The 27,194-nt window shown below is 43.0% G+C and overlaps 1 protein-coding gene across 1 annotated transcript in view; it reads left to right on the top strand.

Moving 5' to 3' along the window:
* The window catches only part of LOC133616089 (multiple epidermal growth factor-like domains protein 10), a 572,792-nt gene that overhangs the window by 471,497 nt on the left and 74,101 nt on the right, over positions 1–27,194 (top strand). The window contains exon 15 of the mRNA XM_061975174.2: positions 4,857–5,003. Coding sequence (XP_061831158.1) covers positions 4,857–5,003 — 147 coding nt within the window. The remainder of the gene's footprint in view (positions 1–4,856; positions 5,004–27,194) is intronic.

Raw genomic sequence — 27,194 nt, 5'->3', positions numbered from 1 at the left:
CTGTGCACTTAAGATGCGACTTTAAGGTTTTACTACTTACGTATAAAATACTACACGGTCTAGCTCCAGCCTATCTTGCCGATTGTATTGTACCATATGTCCCGGCAAGAAATCTGCGTTCGAAGAACTCCGGCTTATTAGTGATTCCCAGAGCCCAAAAAAAGTCTGCGGGCTGTAGAGCGTTTTCTATTCGGGCTCCAGTACTATGGAATGCCCTCCCGGTAACAGTTAGAGATGCTACCTCAGTAGAAACATTTAAGTCCCATCTCAAAACTCATTTGTATACTCTAGCCTTTGAATAGCCTCCCTTTTCTTAGACCAGTTGATCTGCCGTTTCTTTTCTGTTCTCCTCTGCTCCCCCCTATCCCTTGTGGAAGGGGAGACACACAGATCCGGTGGCCATGGATGGGGTGCTGGCTGTCCGGGGTCGGGACCCGGGGTGGACCGCTCGCCTGTATATCGGTTGGGAACATCTCTAGCCTGCTGACCCGTCTCCGCTCGGGATGGTTTCCTGCTGACCCCACTGTGGACTGGACTCTTACTGTTATGCTGGATCCACTATGGACTGGACTCTCACAATATTATGTTAGACCCACTCGACATCCATTGCATTCGGTCTCCCTAGAGGGGGGGGGTTACCCACATATGCGGTCCTCTCCAAGGTTTCTCATAGTCATTCACATCGACGTCCCACTGGGGTGAGTTTTTCCTTGCCCTTATGTGGGATATACCGAGGATGTCGTTGTGGCTTGTGCAGCCCTTTGAGACACTTGTGATTTAGGGCTATATAAATAAACATTGATTGATTGATTGATTGATCTACTTTTGACATGGCTGTATGTCAACATGACATCAAGTTCAATGCAGGAAATATATTTTGAGTAATGAAAGCAACAACCCGCACCACACTAAAATGAACTTGACACAACATACACACACTACTGCTATGTGGGAATAATGAACAATAAATCAATGATTAAAGTCCTACAATACGTGTTTGTATACAAGGAGACCATGGCCATAAAAGCACATTGAATCTCTTTGTTGACCAGATGTAATACAATCCAGTGAAAAGATTCAACAGAGCTGAAAAACACTCAGACTTTCAGAGATGTTGCTGCGTGTATGACTAGCTGGAATGTTTCTGCCCGACATTTTACCGATTTCAAAAACCATCTAAAAACATCCCAAAAAAACATTTCCTAAATGTTCACTTTCTGCCTCATACTGGCAGTAAAGACCTTGCAAAACATCTCCAATGATGTCCATCAAGCGGTCATTCTCTAACAAATATTTTCATCTAACCAATCAAATCTATGGTTATATTTACATTTGTTCCAATCATTTTAAGCCCCAGAAAATATAAGTATACTTAGAAATGTTTTAATGATTTTATATCCATATGCGTGGATTTTAAATCCTTAAAACTCTTTCACGATATAAGTTATTTTAATCCTAAAGGTATTTCTCAACCACATCCACATGACATTGTTATACAGGTAAAAGCCAGTAAATTAGAATATTTTGAAAAACTTGATTTATTTCAGTAATTGCATTCAAAAGGTGTAACTTGTACATTATATTTATTCAGTGCACACAGACTGATGCATTCAAATGTTTATTTCATTTAATTTTGATGATTTGAAGTGGCAACAAATGAAAATCCAAAATTCCGTGTGTCACAAAATTAGAATATTACTTAAGGCTAATACAAAAAAGGGATTTTTAGAAATGTTGGCCAACTGAAAAGTATGAAAATGAAAAATATGAGCATGTACAATACTCAATACTTGGTTGGAGCTCCTTTTGCCTCAATTACTGCGTTAATGCGGCGTGGCATGGAGTCGATGAGTTTCTGGCACTGCTCAGGTGTTATGAGAGCCCAGGTTGCTCTGATAGTGGCCTTCAACTCTTCTGCGTTTTTGGGTCTGGCATTCTGCATCTTCCTTTTCACAATACCCCACAGATTTTCTATGGGGCTAAGGTCAGGGGAGTTGGCGGGCCAATTTAGAACAGAAATACCATGGTCCGTAAACCAGGCACGGGTAGATTTTGCGCTGTGTGCAGGCGCCAAGTCCTGTTGGAACTTGAAATCTCCATCTCCATAGAGCAGGTCAGCAGCAGGAAGCATGAAGTGCTCTAAAACTTGCTGGTAGACGGCTGCGTTGACCCTGGATCTCAGGAAACAGAGTGGACCGACACCAGCAGATGACATGGCACCCCAAACCATCACCCAACCATGCAAATTTTGCATTTCCTTTGGAAATCGAGGTCCCAGAGTCTGGAGGAAGACAGGAGAGGCACAGGATCCACGTTGCCTGAAGTCTAGTGTAAAGTTTCCACCATCAGTGATGGTTTGGGGTGCCATGTCATCTGCTGGTGTCGGTCCACTCTGTTTCCTGAGATCCAGGGTCAACGCAGCCGTCTACCAGCAAGTTTTAGAGCACTTCATGCTTCCTGCTGCTGACCTGCTCTATGGAGATGGAGATTTCAAGTTCCAACAGGACTTGGCGCCTGCACACAGCGCAAAATCTACCCGTGCCTGGTTTACGGACCATGGTATTTCTGTTCTAAATTGGCCCGCCAACTCCCCTGACCTTAGCCCCATAGAAAATCTGTGGGGTATTGTGAAAAGGAAGATGCAGAATGCCAGACCCAAAAACGCAGAAGAGTTGAAGGCCACTATCAGAGCAACCTGGGCTCTCATAACACCTAAGCAGTGCCAGAAACTCATCGATTCCATGCCACGTCGCATTAACGCAGTAATTGAGGCAAAAGGAGCTCCAACCAAGTATTGAGTATTGTACATGCTCATATTTTTCATTTTCATACTTTTCAGTTGGCCAACATTTCTAAAAATCCCTTTTTTGTATTAGCCTTAAGTAATATTCTAATTTTGCGACACACGGAATTTTGGATTTTCATTTGTTGCCACTTCAAATCATCAAAATTAAATGAAATAAACATTTGAATGCATCAGTCTGTGTGCAATGAATAAATATAATGTACAAGTTACACCTTTTGAATGCAATTACTGAAATAAATCAAGTTTTTCAAAATATTCTAATTTACTGGCTTTTACCTGTATATTGCATTACCAACTAGTCAGTGTTTGATAATATGTGAGAGGTTTGACAAGATTTGTGTATCTGTCGCTTCCCCCTAGGCTTTATCTCTCCTTGACACATTTGTACTCCCCTGTGTCTCTGATTAGGTGCATACAATTCCGTCTGTCAACATATCTTTTGTGCTATGATAGAGTATCAGTCTCACGCAAGTTTTATCTGAACGAAAATGATTCAATATGCTAATGCAAAAAGAACTAGAAAAACACTCAGAGAGCGCAAACCACCACCAGACACTACCTCCAATAGTAAAAGAGTCCTGACTCCAGATTGTGATCAGAATCACCCTAAAATGTAATTACTTGTTTTACGTTCTGGTCGCATGTCTGCGATGGGATGATGTGCCGCTAGGAACACACGGAAAGCACTGGGAAAAACTGCAGCTCAACAAGTTGCTAACAGAAAGAGACCTCAAATATAAGGAAAACGATAACTAACACAAAATATATGACCTGTCGAATGGCGACGTGTTCTTTATCCCATTTCTGGCATTTCCTGAATTTTTAATCCAAATGTGCCCATAACTTTGTAGCTATCTATAGCAGTATTGGAAGAAGCTCTTGTCAGTCACGCTCTGTCTTTGTCTCTGTGGGGTCGCTACCATACGCACCCAAAGAAATGTAAACCTAAGGTACAACATAAGGTGATCCGATTGAGGACCAAAATTTAATCAGTTGTTCCTTATCCCGTTTCGGACATTTCCTGAACTTTTCATGCCCATAATTTTATTAACAAAATAACAGACAGGCAATCAGCACCTCCAAGTCCGAGTCCATGGTTCTCTCCCGGAAAAGGGTGGAGTGCCATCTCCGGGTTGGGGAGGAGATCTTGCCCCAAGTGGAGGAGTTCAAGTACCTCGGAGTCTTGTTCACGAGTGAGGGAAGAGTGGATCGTGAGATCGACAGGCGGATCGGTGCGGCGTCTTCAGTAATGCGGACGCTGTATCGATCCGTTGTGGTGAAGAAGGAGCTGAGCCGGAAGGCAAAGCTCTCAATTTACCGGTCGATCTACGTTCCCATCCTCACCTATGGTCATGAGCTTTGGGTTATGACCGAAAGGACAAGATCACGGGTACAAGCGGCCGAAATGAGTTTCCTCCGCCGGGTGGCGGGGCTCTCCCTTAGAGATAGGGTGAGAAGCTCTGTCATCCGGGGGGAGCTCAAAGTAAAGCCGCTGCTCCTCCGCATCGAGAGGAGCCAGATGAGGTGGTTCGGGCATCTGGTCAGGATGCCACCCGAGCGCCTCCCTAAGGAGGTGTTTAGGGCATGTCCGACCGGTAGGAGGCCACGAGGAAGACCCAGGACACGTTGGGAAGACTATGTCTCCCGGCTGGCCTGGGAACGCCTCGGGATCCCCCGGGAGGAGCTGGACGAAGTGGCTGGGGAGAGGGAAGTCTGGGCTTCCCTGCTTAGGCTGCTGCCCCCGCGACCCGACCTCGGATAAGCGGAAGAAGATGGATGGATGGATGGATAACAGACAGGCAAACCAAAGGCAACGATTACATATCTTCCTGGCGAAGGTAATAACTAGTCAACTAAATCTGAATTAGATTATTGATAACGGTGTGACTGACTGGCAAAAAGTCTTGGTTGTACTCCCGTCTCGCCCAAGGTTCACTGGAATACATTCCACCCATCGCCCTAAAAAAATGTTGTAATGAGTATACAATCCAAATGACTTGTAAGCGATAATTTCAGTGTCAAACCCAGCACTACGTGTGTTTGTCCACAGGTGTCCACTGTGACAGTGTGTGTGATGACGGACATTGGGGACCCAACTGTTCTTATAGCTGCACTTGTGCAAATGGAGGCTCGTGCTCCCCAGAGGACGGCACATGTGTGTGTGCTCCTGGCTACCGTGGAACCAACTGCAAACGAAGTAAGCCACGTAAAACACTTCTACACTTTACTGTTGAAGACAAAATGACTCAAATTAAACAATGAGTCTCGCTCCCTAGGGAAATTCAACCAAACCAGGATTAACATGGCATACTGTAATTGTTCCAAATAAAAGTAATAGCATATACCAGAGGTGTGGACTCGAGTCACATGACTTGGACTCGAGTCAGACTCGAGTCATGAATTTGATGACTTTAGACTCGACTTGACAAAATGTAAAAAGACTTGCAACTCGACTTAGACTTTAACATCAATGACTTGTGACTTCACTTGGACTTGAGCCTTTTGAATTGACATGACTTGACATGACTTGCTACTTTCCCCAAAACCCAAAGATGAAAAAGTTATTCGGGAGCGCTCCGTATTTTTCATTGTGTACTTGTCTATCAGCGTTGCGTGTGTCAGCTGGTGTGGTCTCAGTACAACAGCCAATCAAATTAGATCTACTTTGTTTTCATCACACAGCATTCATCCAATCAAATTGCAGGACAACCAACGAAGAAGACATGTCCAAACCACACGCCAGTGAACAAAAAATGATACCTAAAATAATTTTGTTGGGTATAAAAATTACGAGGTGGTCAACACAAAACGGTTTGCAGTATGCAACACATGTGGTTCGAAAATTACTGATGGAGAGGCAACAACTTCCAACTTCGTCCGGCATTTGAAGTTGCACAAAGAACGGTAAGTTTTGAATGTAAGATAACGTTTATTGGCTAAGTAACGTGACTTTTATTTGCTGTGTAGTTAAATCAGTGAGGCTGTAAACTCACTGCTAACGTTATAACGTTATTGCAAACACGGGAATCTGTTGCAGTTCACTACCTTATTCATACTTTTTGTTCAGTGATTTTTTTTAAGCAGGGTTACGTTAGTCAATATATCACACGTAACGTTAGACGGCGGTCAGCAGCACCGCGTATTTTAGCCACCTAAAAAAAGACAAAAATAGTAAAATAAAGGTCAGTTAAAATGTATACTATATTATGAATATGTGTACCGTTTTAGCTAGCTTTCTGACATACTGTTGGTTGTTTACCTCAGTGGTCCCCAACCACCGGGCCGCGGCCCGGTACTGGTCCGTGGATCGATTGGTATCGGGCCGCACAAGAATTTTTTTATTTTTTATTTATTTTTTTAATTAAATCAACATAAAAAACACAAGATACACTTACAAGTAGTGCACCAACCCAAAACAACTCTCTCCCCCCTTTTGTTCTGGGCATTGAACATGAAGACTCTTCCTTCACTGTTCCGAGTGGCCATGAGAGTCTTGGCAGTGCCTGCCTCCAGTGCTCCAGTGGAGCGAGTTTTCAGCCATGGTGGCATCATACTACGCCCCCATCGTGCACAAATGACTGACAGACTCTTGGCTAATTTGGTCTTTTGCAAATGCAATGCAGCATAGGGCCCTGACATATAAAAAGTACAACTTTTTTGTTATGTTCACGTATATGTCATGTTTTTTCAATGTTAACACTTTTGTACAAATAAGTACATTTGCACTTTATTTTTCAATGTGTTTGTTCTGTAAAGGAATGAGTTAATGTTTAAAATGACTGGTTAATAGTGCTATTATAAAGTGCAATGTCAGCACAATTTTCTTTCCTGCAATTTAAAATGCACTTGTTTTAATAAATAAATACAGCGTTTGAAAAGCATACACAATCTGTGTTAATATATTAGTCTGTGGTTAAAAGGACTTGAAAGGACTCGAAATTCAAAATGCAGGACTTAGGACTTGACTTGTGACTTTCCAGTCTTGACTTTGGACTTGACTCGGGGCTTGCCTGTCTTGACTCGGGACTTGACTCGGACTTGAGGGCAAAGACTTGAGACTTACTTGTGACTTGCAAAACAATGACTTGGTCCCACCTCTGGCATATACTCAACTGAAGAGGGTACCTTATTCGCATTTTTGGATTTTGATTGAGGTCTCAGTATTGATGTATACACAAAACATACAAATCCGTACCCACAGTACCGACTTCTATATTCAGTGAATCTTAACTGGTAGGTTGGTAGAGATGTGACATTTGTAAATGAGTCTTTTGTAGTCTTTTGTAAATGAACAATTGTTCATCTGGGAGATGTTCTTACTCTTGCATTTCAATAGATTAGAATGTGCTGCCAAAATGATTTGAGTTTAGGAGTTCAATTAATTAAAAGGGACCAACTAGAACTGGGGTTTCAAACTTAAATGTCTGGCGCCAGCTGGAGGTAGAGTCAGGGTGCGGTTGGGCCCACAAAGTATTCACTTCCTAATCACGTTTTAACCATGTGACCAAGGGCCTAATTTACTAAAGGTTTGCGTGTACTAAAACACGTGCAAACTTGATAGCAATTTCAAAGCAGATGTACTAAAAGTGTGAGAAGTATATTGCGTCTCTTAGGTGAGCAGAACAAGGCGTGCAATCCATTTTGTGTCTCTGTCTTCATTAATATGCAAAATATCAAAATGCCTACAATACTGAAAGAAGAAATTGCATATGTAATATACAGCACGCCCAATGTGATTTACCAACATTCCTCACCGTTTAGGAGAACTATTTTGTGTTTTATTTAGCATGTTTGAAAAGGACGTGCAAACTGACAGTTACACACACGGCTGTGAGAAAGGAATGCTGGCGCTGCAAATACAAGAGAATGCTCCGTCATATGTGTACATGTCCACATATTTGAAAGGTCAAAACTAAAAAATATTAGACACATCGTCTATTCAGCAACATCCTTTCATAATTTCATAGATGCCAGAGGATTTAAGAAGCTGATTAAAACAAATGTTTTTTTTCAAATGTAATATATATTATTAACATACTGTATATTCTACATGATAAAAACTTCTTGAAGTTTGCATTTTTCGCGTCTTTAGCACAGTAAGTGCCGCCTCCCTCCCATGCACCCTCAGCGGTAAAAAATGTTTAATACAAATATGCACTGCACTGTTGTTTTTGAAATGCCCATAAAATTGGTACAAGTCTTCTGCTTGTTGGAAAATGCGCAATTAATAAGTGTCTTTGTGGTGATGCCCCATATAATACACGCAAAATCCTCATTTAGATAATGCGGTCTGCGCCACATTTAATTGCACACGCAACATGCCTACTAATAGTACACGCTAGTTTATAGATTGCACAGGCTGTTTAGCCTGAGGTATTTGGATCTTAGTGAGTCAGGCCCTATATGTGTTTACTACTTTTAGCAAAAACCACAGTGACCCTCAGCTATGGTCGGCAATAAGCCATTATAAATGTAAAATCAAATTATTATTATATCTGAGGCCTAACAAAAAGTAGACTTTTAGATTGTCAGTACTGTGAATATTTGATCTAAATAAAGTGGATTTCTTTGCCATTTAAACCTGCTGAACACATCGCTCAGATTTCTGTACGGCTCCAAGGTTTCAAAATACTGTATTCTCAAATAAACTTTGGTTTGTAGTTTTGTATGTAATATTTAATATGATATTGTTATTGAAATGAAAATAATTCTGATAACAAAAAAGAAAACCATGATAACAGTGGGCGTGCACAAACAAAACTGCTGTAAAACAGTTTGACAGGATGTTGTGTAGTCTCTGCGCATGTGTGGACCAATCAAGTCTTCCAGTTTCAGTGAGCAAAATCTTTTTTCGGCGGCTGAATTTTTTTCGGTGCATCACTCGTCAGTAGTGTGCAAATTATATATATATATATATATATATATATATATATATATATATGTATGTGTGGGGGGAAAAAATCACAAGACTATTTCATCTCTACAGGCCTGTTTCATGAGGGGGGTACCCTCAATCGTCAGGAGATTTTAATGGGAGCATTCGCATACCATGGTTTATATAGGGCACAGAGTGGGTGGGTACAGGCTGGCCTAGGGGCGTGGTGATTGGTTCATGTGTTGCCTAGGAGGTGTTTCCGTCTATGGCGGCATGTTGTTACAATTTTGCTGCGCTTGTTGAGGGATGACAGGTCTGGACGGTAGATAATAAACAGTTTCTCTTTCAAGCATAGGTTGCATCTTTTATTACCACTATTGTAAGGTGTGCTGGATGCAAGAATTTGCCATGTTATTGAATATTCAACATTATTGTCTTTGAGGTCCCAAATGTGTTTGCTGAGTTCTGTGGTATTTCGCAGGTTTTTGTTCCTGAAAGAAGCCTTGTGGTTGTTCCATCTGGTTTTGAATTCACCCTCGGTTAATCCTACATATGTGTCGGATGTGTTAATGTCCTTGCGTATTACCTTAGATTGGTAGACAACTGATGTTTGTAAGCACCCCCCGTTGAGAGGGCAATCAGGTTTCTTTCGACAGTTACATGCTGTGTTGGTTTTGGAGTCGTTCTGACTGGGGGTCGACGGCTCATTTGCAATTGTTTTGTTGTGGTTTGAGATGATTTGTCGTATATTGTTCATGCAGCTGTAGCTCAATTTGATGTTGTTCTTGTTGAATACTTTTCTTAGGTTGTTGTCTTTGGGAAAGTGTTTGTCAATCAGATTGAGGAATTTGTGTCCAATGTTCGTTGAGACGTTTTTGCTGTATGGGGGGTTGTACCAGATGATGCCGCTTCGTTTTCTGTTCTTTTTTGGCTGGTTTCCTGGCGTGGGTTGGACACAAATTCCTCAATCTGATTGACAAACACTTTCCCAAAGACAACAACCTAAGAAAAGTATTCAACAAGAACAACATCAAATTGAGCTACAGCTGCATGAACAATATACGACAAATCATCTCAAACCACAACAAAACAATTGCAAATGATCCGTCGACCCCCAGTCAGAACGACTCCAAAACCAACAAAGCATGTAACTGTCGAAAGAAACCTGATTGCCCTCTCAACGGGGGGTGCTTACAAACATCAGTTGTCTACCAATCTAAGATAATACGCAAGGACATTAACACATCCGACACATATGTAGGATTAACCGAGGGTGAATTCAAAACCAGATGGAACAACCACAAGGCTTCTTTCAGGAACAAAAACCTGCGAAATACCACAGAACTCAGCAAACACATTTGGGACCTCAAAGACAATAATGTTGAATATTCAATAACATGGCAAATTCTTGCATCCAGCACACCTTACAATAGTGGTAATAAAAGATGCAACCTATGCTTGAAAGAGAAACTGTTTATTATTTACCGTCCAGACCTGTCATCCCTCAACAAGCGCAGCGAAATTGTAACAACATGCCGCCATAGACGGAAACACCTCCTAGGTAACACATGAGCCAATCACCACGCCCCTAGGCCAGCCTGTACCCACCCACTCTGTGCCCTATATAAACCATGGTATGCGAATGCTCCCATTAAAATCTCCTGACGATTGAGGGTACCCCCCCTCATGAAACAGGCCTGTAGAGATGAAATAGTCTTGTGATTTTTTTTTCCCCTCACATACATATATTGCGCTCTACTACGGTATCGAGCACTATTTTTTGGATAACCTTATTAAGACATATATATATATATGTATATCCATCCATCCATCCATCTTCTTCCGCTTATCCGAGGTCGGGTCGCGGGGGAAGCAGCCTAAGCAGGGAAGCCCAGACTTCCCTCTGAAGATCTTGGCCAGATGAATCCATCAGGACCACATCATCTGCAAAAAGCAGAGACCTAATCCTGCAGCCACCAAACCAGATACCCTCGACGCCCTGACTGCGCCTAGAAATTGTGTCCATAAAGGTAGTGAACCGAATCGGTGACAAAGGGCAGCCTTGGCGGAGTCCAACCCTCACTGGAAACGGGTCCGACTTACTGCCGGCAATGCAGACCAAGCTCTGACACTGATCATACAGGGAGCGTACTGCCACAATCAGACAGTCCGTTACTCCATACTCTCTGAGCACTCCCCACAGGACTTCCCGGGGTACACGGTCGAATGCCTTCTCCTAGTCCACAAAGCCCATGTAGACTGGTTGGGCAAACTCCCATGGACCCTCAAGGACCCTGCCGAGAGTATGGAGCTGGTCCACAGTTTCACGACCAGGACGAAAACCACATTGTTACTCCTGAATCCGAGGTTCGACTATCCGGCGTATCCTCCTCTCCAGTACACCTGAATAGACCTTACCGGGAAGGCTGAGGAGTGTGATCCCACGATAGTTGAAACACACCCTCTGGTTCCCCTTCTTAAAGAGAGGAACCACCACCCCGGTCTGCCAATCTAGAGGTACCTCCCCCGATGTCCACGCGATGTTGCAGAGTCTTGTCAACCAAGACAGCCCCACAGCATCCTTAGCCTTAAGGAACTCCGGGCGGATCTCATCCATCCCCGGGGCCTTGCCACCGAGGAGCTTTTTAACTACCTCGGCAACCTCAGCCCCAGAAATAAGAGAGCCCACCACAAATTCCCCAGGCACTGCTTCCTCATAGGAAGACGTGTTGGTAGGATTGTAGGATCCTCCCATGTCCGAGTTTTTGCCTCCGCGACCGCTGAAGCCGCACACCGCTTGGCCTGTCGGTACCTGTCTGCTGCCTCCGGAGTCCTATGAGTCAAAAGAACCCGATAGGACTCTTTCTTCAGCTTGACGGCATCCCTCACCGCTGGTCTCCACCAGCGGGTTCTAGGATTACCGCCACGACAGGCACCAACCACCTTGCGGCCACAGCTCCAATCGGCCACCTCGACAATAGAGGTACGGAACATCGTCCACTCGGACTCAATGTCCAGTGCCTCCCTCGTGACATGTTCAAAGTTCTTCCGGAGGCGGGAATTGAAACTCTCTCTGACAGGAGACTCTGCTAGGCCAGGGGTCGGCAACCCGCGGCTCCGGAGCCGCATGCGGCTCTTTGACCACTCTGATGCGGCTCAGCTGCATACTTGCTGACCCTCCCGATTTTTCCGGGAGACTTCCAGGTTTCAGTGCCTCTCCCGGAAATCTCCCGGGGCAAATATTCTCAGATTTTCACCCGGACAACAATATTGAGGGCGTGCCGTGATGGCACTGCCTTTAGCGTCCTCTCCAACCTGTCGTCGCGTCCGCTTTTTCACCATACTATCTGTGTGCCGGCCCAGTCACATGTTGTATGCGGCCTCTGCTTACACACGTAAGTGACTGCAAAGCACACTTGGTCAACAGCCATACAGGTCACACTGTGGGTGGCCGTATAAACAACTTTAACACTCTTACTAATATGCGCCACACTGTGAACCCACACCAAACAAGAATGACAAACACATTTCGGGAGAACATCCGCACCGTAACACAACATAAACACAACAGAACAAATACCCAGAATCCCATGCATCCATAACTCTTCTGGGCTACATTATACACCCCCGCTACCACCAAATCCCGCCCCCCCAACCCCGACCACCTCAACCGACGCACGGGGTTGGGGGGGCGGGATTTGGTGGTAGCGGGGGTGTATAATGTAGCCCAGAAGAGTTAGGGATGCATGGGATTCTGGGTATTTGTTCTGTTGTGTTACGGTGCGGATGTTCTCCCGAAATGTGTTTGTCATTCTTGTTTGGTGTGGGTTCACAGTGTGGCGCATATTAGTAAGAGTGTTAAAGTTGTTTATACGGCCATCCTCAGTGTGACCTGTATGGCTGTTGACCAAGTATGGCTTGCAGTCACTCATGTGTGTCTGCAGAAGCCTCATATAACATGTAAATGGGCTGGCATGCTGTTTGTACAGGTTGTAAAGGGCGCTAAAGGCAGTGCCATCATAGCACACCCTTATTATTGTTGTTAGCGTGAAACTCAGCAGACATTCGAGAGAATAGTTGCCCTGAAATTCGGGATTCTCCCGGAAAAATCGGGAGGGTTGGCAAGTATGACGCTGTCAAGCGGCATTCATATAAAACTCGCGGGCCGCACTAACATTACATTTTCATATTAAGGTGTGGGCCGCGTGTGTGAGACCCCTGGTTTATACATAGCACAAAGCAAAAAAAAAACTTAGTATGCAGTGTTATTTCATTTTAAATTTCAAAAGAGTTTTGTGGCTCCCATTGTTTTCTTTAATTTGTGAAACGGGTCAAAATGGCTCTTTTAGTGGTAAAGGTTGACGACCCCTGTGCTAGGCAGACCCTCACAATGCGTTTGGGCCTGCCAGGTCTGTCCGGCATTCTCCCCCACCATCACAGCCAACTTACCACCAGGTGGTGATCGGTAGAAAGCTCCGCCCCTCTTTTCACCCGAGTGTCCAAAACATGAGACCGTAAATCCGATGACACAACTGCAAAATCGATCATGGAACTGCGGCCTAGGGTGTCCTGGTGCCAAGTGCACATATGGACACCCTTATGTGATGAGCACAAAAGTCCATATATACAGGTAAAAGCCAGTAAATTAGAATATTTTGAAAAACTTGATTTATTTCAGTAATTTTATTCAAAAGGTGTAACTTGTACATTATATTTATTCATTGCACACAGACTGATGCATTCAAATGTTTATTTCATTTAATTTTGATGATTTGAAGTGGCAACAAATGAAAATCCAAAATTCCGTGTGTCACAAAATTAGAATATTACTTAAGGCTAATACAAAAAAGGGATTTTTAGAAATGTTGGCCAACTGAAAAGTATGAAAATGAAAAATATGAGCATGTACAATATTCAATACTTGGTTGGAGCTCCTTTTGCCTCAATTACTGCGTTAATGCGGCGTGGCATGGAGTCGATGAGTTTCTGGCACTGCTCAGGTGTTATGAGAGCCCAGGTTGCTCTCATAGTGGCCTTCAACTCTTCTGCGTTTTTGGGTCTGGCATTCTGCATCTTCCTTTTCACAATACCCCACAGATTTTCTATGGGGCTAAGGTCAGGGGAGTTGGCGGGCCAATTTAGAACAGAAATACCATGGTCCGTAAACCAGGCACGGGTAGATTTTGCGCTGTGTGCAGGCGCCAAGTCCTGTTGGAACTTGAAATCTCCATCTCCATAGAGCAGGTGAGCAGCAGGAAGCATGAAGTGCTCTAAAACTTGCTGGTAGACGGCTGCGTTGACCCTGGATCTCAGGAAACAGAGTGGACCGACACCAGCAGATGACATGGCACCCCAAACCATCACTGATGGTGGAAACTTTACACTAGACTTCAGGCAACGTGGATCCTGTGCCTCTCCTGTCTTCCTCCAGACTCTGGGACCTCGATTTCCAAAGGAAATGCAAAATTTGCATGGTTGGGTGATGGTTTGGGGTGCCATGTCATCTGCTGGTGTCGGTCCACTCTGTTTCCTGAGATCCAGGGTCAACGCAGCCGTCTACCAGCAAGTTTTAGAGCACTTCATGCTTCCTGCTGCTGACCTGCTCTATGGAGATGGAGATTTCAAGTTCCAACAGGACTTGGCGCCTGCACACAGCGCAAAATCTACCCGTGCCTGGTTTACGGACCATGGTATTTCTGTTCTAAATTGGTCCGCCAACTCCCCTGACCTTAGCCCCATAGAAAATCTGTGGGGTATTGTGAAAAGGAAGATGCAGAATGCCAGACCCAAAAACGCAGAAGAGTTGAAGGCCACTATCAGAGCAACCTGGGCTCTCATAACACCTGAGCAGTGCCAGAAACTCATCGACTCCATGCCACGCCGCATTAACGCAGTAATTGAGGCAAAAGGAGCTCCAACCAAGTATTGAGTATTGTACATGCTCATATTTTTCATTTTCATACTTTTCAGTTGGCCAACATTTCTAAAAATCCATTTTTTGTATTAGCCTTAAGTAATATTCTAATTTTGTGACACACGGAATTTTGGATTTTCATTTGTTGCCACTTCAAATCATCAAAATTAAATGAAATAAACATTTGAATGCATCAGTCTGTGTGCAATGAATAAATATAATGTACAAGTTACACCTTTTGAATGCAATTACTGAAATAAATCAAGTTTTTCAAAATATTCTAATTTACTGGCTTTTACCTGTATATATATATATATATCCCATATTATTATTATAGCCTTTGATTCCGAAGAAATAGCGATTGAATGACAAAGTTGTTTACTTAAGTGAGTTACAAAATGAAGCTAAGTAGATCCACGCTGATGTCCTTGTCTCCTCTACTTAACGGCCATAAAAAGATTAGAACCCTACATATACCCATTCATACATTATATTACTTTAATTTATTTGAACGTAAAAATACACATTTTAAATATGTAACGACTTTTATTTTGCTAAGTAGTAGTAGTAGCGACAGAAACGTTTTATATAATTGTATTTAACACAAAAAGCACACACTCTATGGTGGTTAAATAAGAGTAAAAGGTAAAAAAACAGAGTTAAAAACAATTACAACTGAATGTCATTGTTTTTTCTATTGCTATTGTTATTTAAATGTATTGTTATTACTATTATTATTTTATGTGTTGCAGTTTATTCAAATTAATGAATAATTGTGTAATTAATCCTGATTACAATATCTATCAAAATAATGGTAATTATTTTTTTTTGCCATAATCGTCCAGCCCTCAATGCTACACAAGAGAGTTTGCAGGGTCATAAGTGAGCCATGTAACTGGTGTGTGAAACTGTAACCGGTGAAATGCACCTCAATGCGTACCTGAGAGCAATGAAGCGTAGTACAGGGTATTTAAGGGTCAAAGTGTTTGCAGAGAACGAAAAATGCGTACATGTTGGCAGGTCTGCAATCTTCAAGCAGATAACTGTGCCAACTCGCCCCATTGATGCACATACAAGCACACAGCTGTCTCTGTTGTGTTGTGTCTACAGCGGCATGTCCCCAAACTGTCAAACAGAGAAGAACAATTTTTTTTTTCAATGAATCAAATATGATTACATTGCTTTTTAATACAACCTTTTTTGTTGTATATTCAGGGTCGTCTTATATTAAGTTTTTCCCTTGATATTATGAAACCGTCCTGTGACCATGGGGAAAAAGTGTTGTGATTTTAAAAATGTACCTATATACAGGTAAAAGCCAGTAAATTAGAATATTTTGAAAAACTTGATTTATTTCAGTAATTGCATTCAAAAGGTGTAACTTGTACATTATATTTATTCATTGCACACAGACTGATGCATTCAAATGTTTATTTCATTTAATTTTGATGATTTGAAGTGGCAACAAATGAAAATCCAAAATTCCGTGTGTCACAAAATTAGAATATTACTTAAGGCTAATACAAAAAAGGGATTTTTAGAAATGTTGGCCAACTGAAAAGTATGAAAATGAAAAATATGAGCATGTACAATACTCAATACTTGGTTGGAGCTCCTTTTGCCTCAATTACTGCGTTAATGCGGCGTGGCATGGGAGTCGATGAGTTTCTGGCACTGCTCAGGTGTTATGAGAGCCCAGGTTGCTCTCATAGTGGCCTTCAACTCTTCTGCGTTTTTGGGTCTGGCATTCTGCATCTTCCTTTTCACAATACCCCACAGATTTTCTATGGGGCTAAGGTCAGGGGAGTTGGCGGGCCAATTTAGAACAGAAATACCATGGTCCGTAAACCAGGCACGGGTAGATTTTGCGCTGTGTGCAGGCGCCAAGTCCTGTTGGAACTTGAAATCTCCATCTCCATAGAGCAGGTGAGCAGCAGGAAGCATGAAGTGCTCTAAAACTTGCTGGTAGACGGCTGCGTTGACCCTGGATCTCAGGAAACAGAGTGGAGTGGACCGACACCAGCAGATGACATGGCACCCCAAACCATCACTGATGGTGGAAACTTTACACTAGACTTCAGGCAACGTGGATCCTGTGCCTCTACTGTCTTCCTCCAGACTCTGGGACCTCGATTTCCAAAGGAAATGCAAAATTTGCATGGTTGGGTGATGGTTTGGGGTGCCATGTCATCTGCTGGTGTCGGTCCACTCTGTTTCCTGAGATCCAGGGTCAACGCAGCCGTCTACCAGCAAGTTTTAGAGCACTTCATGCTTCCTGCTGCTGACCTGCTCTATGGAGATGGAGATTTCAAGTTCCAACAGGACTTGGCGCCTGCACACAGCGCAAAATCTGAGATGTGACATTTGTAAATGAGTCTTTTGTAGTCTTTTGTAAATGAACAATTGTTCATCTGGGAGATGTTCTTACTCTTGCATTTCAATAGATTAGAATGTGCTGCCAAAATGATTTGAGTTTAGGAGTTCAATTAAGAAAAAGGGACCAACTAGAACTGGGGTTTCAAACTTAAATGTCTGGCGCCAGCTGGAGGTAGAGTCAGGGTGCGGTTGGGCCCACAAAGTATTCACTTCCTAATCACGTTTTAACCATGTGACCAAGGGCCTAATTTACTAAAGGTTTGCGTGTACTAAAACACGTGCAAACTTGATAGCAATTTCAAAGCAGATGTACTAAAAGTGTGAGAAGTATATTGCGTCTCTTAGGTGAGCAGAACAAGGCGTGCAATCCATTTTGTGTCTCTGTCTTCATTAATATGCAAAATATCAAAATGCCTACAATACTGAAAGAAGAAATTGCATATGTAATATACAGCACGCCCAATGTGATTTACCAACATTCCTCACCGTTTAGGAGAACTATTTTGTGTTTTATTTAGCATGTTTGAAAAGGACGGGCAAACTGACAGTTACACACACGGCTGTGAGAAAGGAATGCTGGCGCTGCAAATACAAGAGAATCCTCCGTCATATGTGTACATGTCCACATATTTGAAAGGTCAAAACTAAAAAATATTAGACACATCGTATATTCAGCAACATCCTTTCATAATTTCATACATGCCAGAGGATTTAAGAAGCTGATTAAAACAAATGTTTTTTTTCAAATGTAATATATATTATTAACATACTGTATATTCTACATGATAAAAACTTCTTGAAGTTTGCATTTTTCGCGTCTTTAGCACAGTAAGTGCCGCCTCCCTCCCATGCACCCTCAGCGGTAAAAAATGTTTAATACAAATATGCACTGCACTATTGTTTTTGAAATGCCCATAAAATTGGTACAAGTCTTCTGCTTGTTTGAAAATGCGCAATTAATAAGTGTCTTTGTGGTGATGCCCCATATAATACACGCAAAATCCTCATTTAGATAATGCGGTCTGCGCCACATTTAATTGCACACGCAACATGCCTACTAATAGTACACGCTAGTTTATAGATTGCACAGGCTGTTTAGCCTGAGGTATTTGGATCTTAGTGAGTCAGGCCCTATATGTGTTTACTACTTTTAGCAAAAACCACAGTGACCCTCAGCTATGGTCGGCAATAAGCCATTATAAATGTAAAATCAAATTATTATTATATCTGAGGCCTAACAAAAAGTAGACTTTTAGATTGTCAGTACTGTGAATATTTGATCTAAATAAAGTGGATTTCTTTGCCATTTAAACCTGCTGAACACATCGCTCAGATTTCTGTACGGCTCCAAGGTTTCAAAATACTGTATTCTCAAATAAACTTTGGTTTGTAGTTTTGTATGTAATATTTAATATGATATTGTTATTGAAATGAAAATAATTCTGATAACAAAAAAGAAAACCATGATAACGGTGGGCGTGCACAAACAAAACTGCTGTAAAACAGTTTGACAGGATGTTGTGTAGTCTCTGCGCATGTGTGGACCAATCAAGTCTTCCAGTTTCAGTGAGCAAAATCTTTTTTCGGCGGCTGAATTTTCGGTGCATCACTCGTCAGTAGTGTGCAAATTATATATATATATATATATATATATATATATATATATATATATATGTATGTGTGGGGGAAAAAAATCACAAGACTATTTCATCTCTACAGGCCTGTTTCATGAGGGGGGGTACCCTCAATCGTCAGGAGATTTTAATGGGAGCATTCGCATACCACGGTTTATATAGGGCACAGAGTGGGTGGGTACAGGCTGGCCTAGGGGCGTGGTGATTGGCTCATGTGTTACCTAGGAGGTGTTTCCGTCTATGGCGGCATGTTGTTACAATTTCGCTGCGCTTGTTGAGGGATGACAGGTCTGGACGGTAAATAATAAACAGTTTCTCTTTCAAGCATAGGTTGCATCTTTTATTACCACTATTGTAAGGTGTGCTGGATGCAAGAATTTGCCATGTTATTGAATATTCAACATTATTGTCTTTGAGGTCCCAAATGTGTTTGCTGAGTTCTGTGGTATTTCGCAGGTTTTTGTTCCTGAAAGAAGCCTTGTGGTTGTTCCATCTGGTTTTGAATTCACCCTCGGTTAATCCTACATATGTGTCGGATGTGTTAATGTCCTTGCGTATTACCTTAGATTGGTAGACAACTGATGTTTGTAAGCACCCCCCGTTGAGAGGGCAATCAGGTTTCTTTCGACAGTTACATGCTTTGTTGGTTTTGGAGTCGTTCTGACTGGGGGTCGACGGCTCATTTGCAATTGTTTTGTTGTGGTTTGAGATGATTTGTCGTATATTGTTCATGCAGCTGTAGCTCAATTTGATGTTGTTCTTGTTGAATACTTTTCTTAGGTTGTTGTCTTTGGGAAAGTGTTTGTCAATCAGATTGAGGAATTTGTGTCCAATGTTCGTTGAGACGTTTTTGCTGTATGGGGGGTTGTACCAGATGATGCCGCTTCGTTTTCTGTTCTTTTTTGGCTGGTTTCCTGGCGTGGGTTGGACACAAATTCCTCAATCTGATTGACAAACACTTTCCCAAAGACAACAACCTAAGAAAAGTATTCAACAAGAACAACATCAAATTGAGCTACAGCTGCATGAACAATATACGACAAATCATCTCAAACCACAACAAAACAATTGCAAATGATCCGTCGACCCCCAGTCAGAACGACTCCAAAACCAACAAAGCATGTAACTGTCGAAAGAAACCTGATTGCCCTCTCAACGGGGGGTGCTTACAAACATCAGTTGTCTACCAATCTAAGGTAATACGCAAGGACATTAACACATCCGACACATATGTAGGATTAACCGAGGGTGAATTCAAAACCAGATGGAACAACCACAAGGCTTCTTTCAGGAACAAAAACCTGCGAAATACCACAGAACTCAGCAAACACATTTGGGACCTCAAAGACAATAATGTTGAATATTCAATAACATGGCAAATTCTTGCATCCAGCACACCTTACAATAGTGGTAATAAAAGATGCAACCTATGCTTGAAAGAGAAACTGTTTATTATTTACCGTCCAGACCTGTCATCCCTCAACAAGCGCAGCGAAATTGTAACAACATGCCGCCATAGACGGAAACACCTCCTAGGTAACACATGAGCCAATCACCACGCCCCTAGGCCAGCCTGTACCCACCCACTCTGTGCCCTATATAAACCATGGTATGCGAATGCTCCCATTAAAATCTCCTGACGATTGAGGGTACCCCCCCTCATGAAACAGGCCTGTAGAGATGAAATAGTCTTGTGATTTTTTTTTCCCCTCACATACATATATTGCGCTCTACTACGGTATCGAGCACTATTTTTTGGATAACCTTATTAAGACATATATATATATATGTATATCCATCCATCCATCCATCTTCTTCCGCTTATCCGAGGTCGGGTCGCGGGGGAAGCAGCCTAAGCAGGGAAGCCCAGACTTCCCTCTGAAGATCTTGGCCAGATGAATCCATCAGGACCACATCATCTGCAAAAAGCAGAGACCTAATCCTGCAGCCACCAAACCAGATACCCTCGACGCCCTGACTGCGCCTAGAAATTGTGTCCATAAAGGTAGTGAACCGAATCGGTGACAAAGGGCAGCCTTGGCGGAGTCCAACCCTCACTGGAAACGGGTCCGACTTACTGCCGGCAATGCAGACCAAGCTCTGACACTGATCATACAGGGAGCGTACTGCCACAATCAGACAGTCCGTTACTCCATACTCTCTGAGCACTCCCCACAGGACTTCCCGGGGTACACGGTCGAATGCCTTCTCCTAGTCCACAAAGCCCATGTAGACTGGTTGGGCAAACTCCCATGGACCCTCAAGGACCCTGCCGAGAGTATGGAGCTGGTCCACAGTTTCACGACCAGGACGAAAACCACATTGTTACTCCTGAATCCGAGGTTCGACTATCCGGCGTATCCTCCTCTCCAGTACACCTGAATAGACCTTACCGGGAAGGCTGAGGAGTGTGATCCCACGATAGTTGAAACACACCCTCTGGTTCCCCTTCTTAAAGAGAGGAACCACCACCCCGGTCTGCCAATCTAGAGGTACCTCCCCCGATGTCCACGCGATGTTGCAGAGTCTTGTCAACCAAGACAGCCCCACAGCATCCTTAGCCTTAAGGAACTCCGGGCGGATCTCATCCATCCCCGGGGCCTTGCCACCGAGGAGCTTTTTAACTACCTCGGCAACCTCAGCCCCAGAAATAAGAGAGCCCACCACAAATTCCCCAGGCACTGCTTCCTCATAGGAAGACGTGTTGGTAGGATTGTAGGATCCTCCCATGTCCGAGTTTTTGCCTCCGCGACCGCTGAAGCCGCACACCGCTTGGCCTGTCGGTACCTGTCTGCTGCCTCCGGAGTCCTATGAGTCAAAAGAACCCGATAGGACTCTTTCTTCAGCTTGACGGCATCCCTCACCGCTGGTCTCCACCAGCGGGTTCTAGGATTACCGCCACGACAGGCACCAACCACCTTGCGGCCACAGCTCCAATCGGCCACCTCGACAATAGAGGTACGGAACATCGTCCACTCGGACTCAATGTCCAGTGCCTCCCTCGTGACATGTTCAAAGTTCTTCCGGAGGCGGGAATTGAAACTCTCTCTGACAGGAGACTCTGCTAGGCCAGGGGTCGGCAACCCGCGGCTCCGGAGCCGCATGCGGCTCTTTGACCACTCTGATGCGGCTCAGCTGCATACTTGCTGACCCTCCCGATTTTTCCGGGAGACTTCCAGGTTTCAGTGCCTCTCCCGGAAATCTCCCGGGGCAAATATTCTCAGATTTTCACCCGGACAACAATATTGAGGGCGTGCCGTGATGGCACTGCCTTTAGCGTCCTCTCCAACCTGTCGTCGCGTCCGCTTTTTCACCATACTATCTGTGTGCCGGCCCAGTCACATGTTGTATGCGGCCTCTGCTTACACACGTAAGTGACTGCAAAGCACACTTGGTCAACAGCCATACAGGTCACACTGTGGGTGGCCGTATAAACAACTTTAACACTCTTACTAATATGCGCCACACTGTGAACCCACACCAAACAAGAATGACAAACACATTTCGGGAGAACATCCGCACCGTAACACAACATAAACACAACAGAACAAATACCCAGAATCCCATGCATCCATAACTCTTCTGGGCTACATTATACACCCCCGCTACCACCAAATCCCGCCCCCCCAACCCCGACCACCTCAACCGACGCACGGGGTTGGGGGGGCGGGATTTGGTGGTAGCGGGGGTGTATAATGTAGCCCAGAAGAGTTAGGGATGCATGGGATTCTGGGTATTTGTTCTGTTGTGTTACGGTGCGGATGTTCTCCCGAAATGTGTTTGTCATTCTTGTTTGGTGTGGGTTCACAGTGTGGCGCATATTAGTAAGAGTGTTAAAGTTGTTTATACGGCCATCCTCAGTGTGACCTGTATGGCTGTTGACCAAGTATGGCTTGCAGTCACTCATGTGTGTCTGCAGAAGCCTCATATAACATGTAAATGGGCTGGCATGCTGTTTGTACAGGTTGTAAAGGGCGCTAAAGGCAGTGCCATCATAGCACACCCTTATTATTGTTGTTAGCGTGAAACTCAGCAGACATTCGAGAGAATAGTTGCCCTGAAATTCGGGATTCTCCCGGAAAAATCGGGAGGGTTGGCAAGTATGACGCTGTCAAGCGGCATTCATATAAAACTCGCGGGCCGCACTAACATTACATTTTCATATTAAGGTGTGGGCCGCGTGTGTGAGACCCCTGGTTTATACATAGCACAAAGCAAAAAAAAAACTTAGTATGCAGTGTTATTTCATTTTAAATTTCAAAAGAGTTTTGTGGCTCCCATTGTTTTCTTTAATTTGTGAAACGGGTCAAAATGGCTCTTTTAGTGGTAAAGGTTGACGACCCCTGTGCTAGGCAGACCCTCACAATGCGTTTGGGCCTGCCAGGTCTGTCCGGCATTCTCCCCCACCATCACAGCCAACTTACCACCAGGTGGTGATCGGTAGAAAGCTCCGCCCCTCTTTTCACCCGAGTGTCCAAAACATGAGACCGTAAATCCGATGACACAACTGCAAAATCGATCATGGAACTGCGGCCTAGGGTGTCCTGGTGCCAAGTGCACATATGGACACCCTTATGTGATGAGCACAAAAGTCCATATATACAGGTAAAAGCCAGTAAATTAGAATATTTTGAAAAACTTGATTTATTTCAGTAATTTTATTCAAAAGGTGTAACTTGTACATTATATTTATTCATTGCACACAGACTGATGCATTCAAATGTTTATTTCATTTAATTTTGATGATTTGAAGTGGCAACAAATGAAAATCCAAAATTCCGTGTGTCACAAAATTAGAATATTACTTAAGGCTAATACAAAAAAGGGATTTTTAGAAATGTTGGCCAACTGAAAAGTATGAAAATGAAAAATATGAGCATGTACAATATTCAATACTTGGTTGGAGCTCCTTTTGCCTCAATTACTGCGTTAATGCGGCGTGGCATGGAGTCGATGAGTTTCTGGCACTGCTCAGGTGTTATGAGAGCCCAGGTTGCTCTCATAGTGGCCTTCAACTCTTCTGCGTTTTTGGGTCTGGCATTCTGCATCTTCCTTTTCACAATACCCCACAGATTTTCTATGGGGCTAAGGTCAGGGGAGTTGGCGGGCCAATTTAGAACAGAAATACCATGGTCCGTAAACCAGGCACGGGTAGATTTTGCGCTGTGTGCAGGCGCCAAGTCCTGTTGGAACTTGAAATCTCCATCTCCATAGAGCAGGTGAGCAGCAGGAAGCATGAAGTGCTCTAAAACTTGCTGGTAGACGGCTGCGTTGACCCTGGATCTCAGGAAACAGAGTGGACCGACACCAGCAGATGACATGGCACCCCAAACCATCACTGATGGTGGAAACTTTACACTAGACTTCAGGCAACGTGGATCCTGTGCCTCTCCTGTCTTCCTCCAGACTCTGGGACCTCGATTTCCAAAGGAAATGCAAAATTTGCATGGTTGGGTGATGGTTTGGGGTGCCATGTCATCTGCTGGTGTCGGTCCACTCTGTTTCCTGAGATCCAGGGTCAACGCAGCCGTCTACCAGCAAGTTTTAGAGCACTTCATGCTTCCTGCTGCTGACCTGCTCTATGGAGATGGAGATTTCAAGTTCCAACAGGACTTGGCGCCTGCACACAGCGCAAAATCTACCCGTGCCTGGTTTACGGACCATGGTATTTCTGTTCTAAATTGGTCCGCCAACTCCCCTGACCTTAGCCCCATAGAAAATCTGTGGGGTATTGTGAAAAGGAAGATGCAGAATGCCAGACCCAAAAACGCAGAAGAGTTGAAGGCCACTATCAGAGCAACCTGGGCTCTCATAACACCTGAGCAGTGCCAGAAACTCATCGACTCCATGCCACGCCGCATTAACGCAGTAATTGAGGCAAAAGGAGCTCCAACCAAGTATTGAGTATTGTACATGCTCATATTTTTCATTTTCATACTTTTCAGTTGGCCAACATTTCTAAAAATCCATTTTTTGTATTAGCCTTAAGTAATATTCTAATTTTGTGACACACGGAATTTTGGATTTTCATTTGTTGCCACTTCAAATCATCAAAATTAAATGAAATAAACATTTGAATGCATCAGTCTGTGTGCAATGAATAAATATAATGTACAAGTTACACCTTTTGAATGCAATTACTGAAATAAATCAAGTTTTTCAAAATATTCTAATTTACTGGCTTTTACCTGTATATATATATATATATCCCATATTATTATTATAGCCTTTGATTCCGAAGAAATAGCGATTGAATGACAAAGTTGTTTACTTAAGTGAGTTACAAAATGAAGCTAAGTAGATCCACGCTGATGTCCTTGTCTCCTCTACTTAACGGCCATAAAAAGATTAGAACCCTACATATACCCATTCATACATTATATTACTTTAATTTATTTGAACGTAAAAATACACATTTTAAATATGTAACGACTTTTATTTTGCTAAGTAGTAGTAGTAGCGACAGAAACGTTTTATATAATTGTATTTAACACAAAAAGCACACACTCTATGGTGGTTAAATAAGAGTAAAAGGTAAAAAAACAGAGTTAAAAACAATTACAACTGAATGTCATTGTTTTTTCTATTGCTATTGTTATTTAAATGTATTGTTATTACTATTATTATTTTATGTGTTGCAGTTTATTCAAATTAATGAATAATTGTGTAATTAATCCTGATTACAATATCTATCAAAATAATGGTAATTATTTTTTTTTGCCATAATCGTCCAGCCCTCAATGCTACACAAGAGAGTTTGCAGGGTCATAAGTGAGCCATGTAACTGGTGTGTGAAACTGTAACCGGTGAAATGCACCTCAATGCGTACCTGAGAGCAATGAAGCGTAGTACAGGGTATTTAAGGGTCAAAGTGTTTGCAGAGAACGAAAAATGCGTACATGTTGGCAGGTCTGCAATCTTCAAGCAGATAACTGTGCCAACTCGCCCCATTGATGCACATACAAGCACACAGCTGTCTCTGTTGTGTTGTGTCTACAGCGGCATGTCCCCAAACTGTCAAACAGAGAAGAACAATTTTTTTTTTCAATGAATCAAATATGATTACATTGCTTTTTAATACAACCTTTTTTGTTGTATATTCAGGGTCGTCTTATATTAAGTTTTTCCCTTGATATTATGAAACCGTCCTGTGACCATGGGGAAAAAGTGTTGTGATTTTAAAAATGTACCTATATACAGGTAAAAGCCAGTAAATTAGAATATTTTGAAAAACTTGATTTATTTCAGTAATTGCATTCAAAAGGTGTAACTTGTACATTATATTTATTCATTGCACACAGACTGATGCATTCAAATGTTTATTTCATTTAATTTTGATGATTTGAAGTGGCAACAAATGAAAATCCAAAATTCCGTGTGTCACAAAATTAGAATATTACTTAAGGCTAATACAAAAAAGGGATTTTTAGAAATGTTGGCCAACTGAAAAGTATGAAAATGAAAAATATGAGCATGTACAATACTCAATACTTGGTTGGAGCTCCTTTTGCCTCAATTACTGCGTTAATGCGGCGTGGCATGGGAGTCGATGAGTTTCTGGCACTGCTCAGGTGTTATGAGAGCCCAGGTTGCTCTCATAGTGGCCTTCAACTCTTCTGCGTTTTTGGGTCTGGCATTCTGCATCTTCCTTTTCACAATACCCCACAGATTTTCTATGGGGCTAAGGTCAGGGGAGTTGGCGGGCCAATTTAGAACAGAAATACCATGGTCCGTAAACCAGGCACGGGTAGATTTTGCGCTGTGTGCAGGCGCCAAGTCCTGTTGGAACTTGAAATCTCCATCTCCATAGAGCAGGTGAGCAGCAGGAAGCATGAAGTGCTCTAAAACTTGCTGGTAGACGGCTGCGTTGACCCTGGATCTCAGGAAACAGAGTGGAGTGGACCGACACCAGCAGATGACATGGCACCCCAAACCATCACTGATGGTGGAAACTTTACACTAGACTTCAGGCAACGTGGATCCTGTGCCTCTACTGTCTTCCTCCAGACTCTGGGACCTCGATTTCCAAAGGAAATGCAAAATTTGCATGGTTGGGTGATGGTTTGGGGTGCCATGTCATCTGCTGGTGTCGGTCCACTCTGTTTCCTGAGATCCAGGGTCAACGCAGCCGTCTACCAGCAAGTTTTAGAGCACTTCATGCTTCCTGCTGCTGACCTGCTCTATGGAGATGGAGATTTCAAGTTCCAACAGGACTTGGCGCCTGCACACAGCGCAAAATCTGAGATGTGACATTTGTAAATGAGTCTTTTGTAGTCTTTTGTAAATGAACAATTGTTCATCTGGGAGATGTTCTTACTCTTGCATTTCAATAGATTAGAATGTGCTGCCAAAATGATTTGAGTTTAGGAGTTCAATTAAGAAAAAGGGACCAACTAGAACTGGGGTTTCAAACTTAAATGTCTGGCGCCAGCTGGAGGTAGAGTCAGGGTGCGGTTGGGCCCACAAAGTATTCACTTCCTAATCACGTTTTAACCATGTGACCAAGGGCCTAATTTACTAAAGGTTTGCGTGTACTAAAACACGTGCAAACTTGATAGCAATTTCAAAGCAGATGTACTAAAAGTGTGA

This window comes from Nerophis lumbriciformis, linkage group LG15 (genome assembly GCF_033978685.3).
Source record: "Nerophis lumbriciformis linkage group LG15, RoL_Nlum_v2.1, whole genome shotgun sequence".
Classification (NCBI taxonomy): domain Eukaryota; kingdom Metazoa; phylum Chordata; class Actinopteri; order Syngnathiformes; family Syngnathidae; genus Nerophis; species Nerophis lumbriciformis.
The sequence above is the reverse complement of the archived record's forward strand: the minus strand, read 5'-3'. Positions and strand labels throughout refer to the sequence as shown.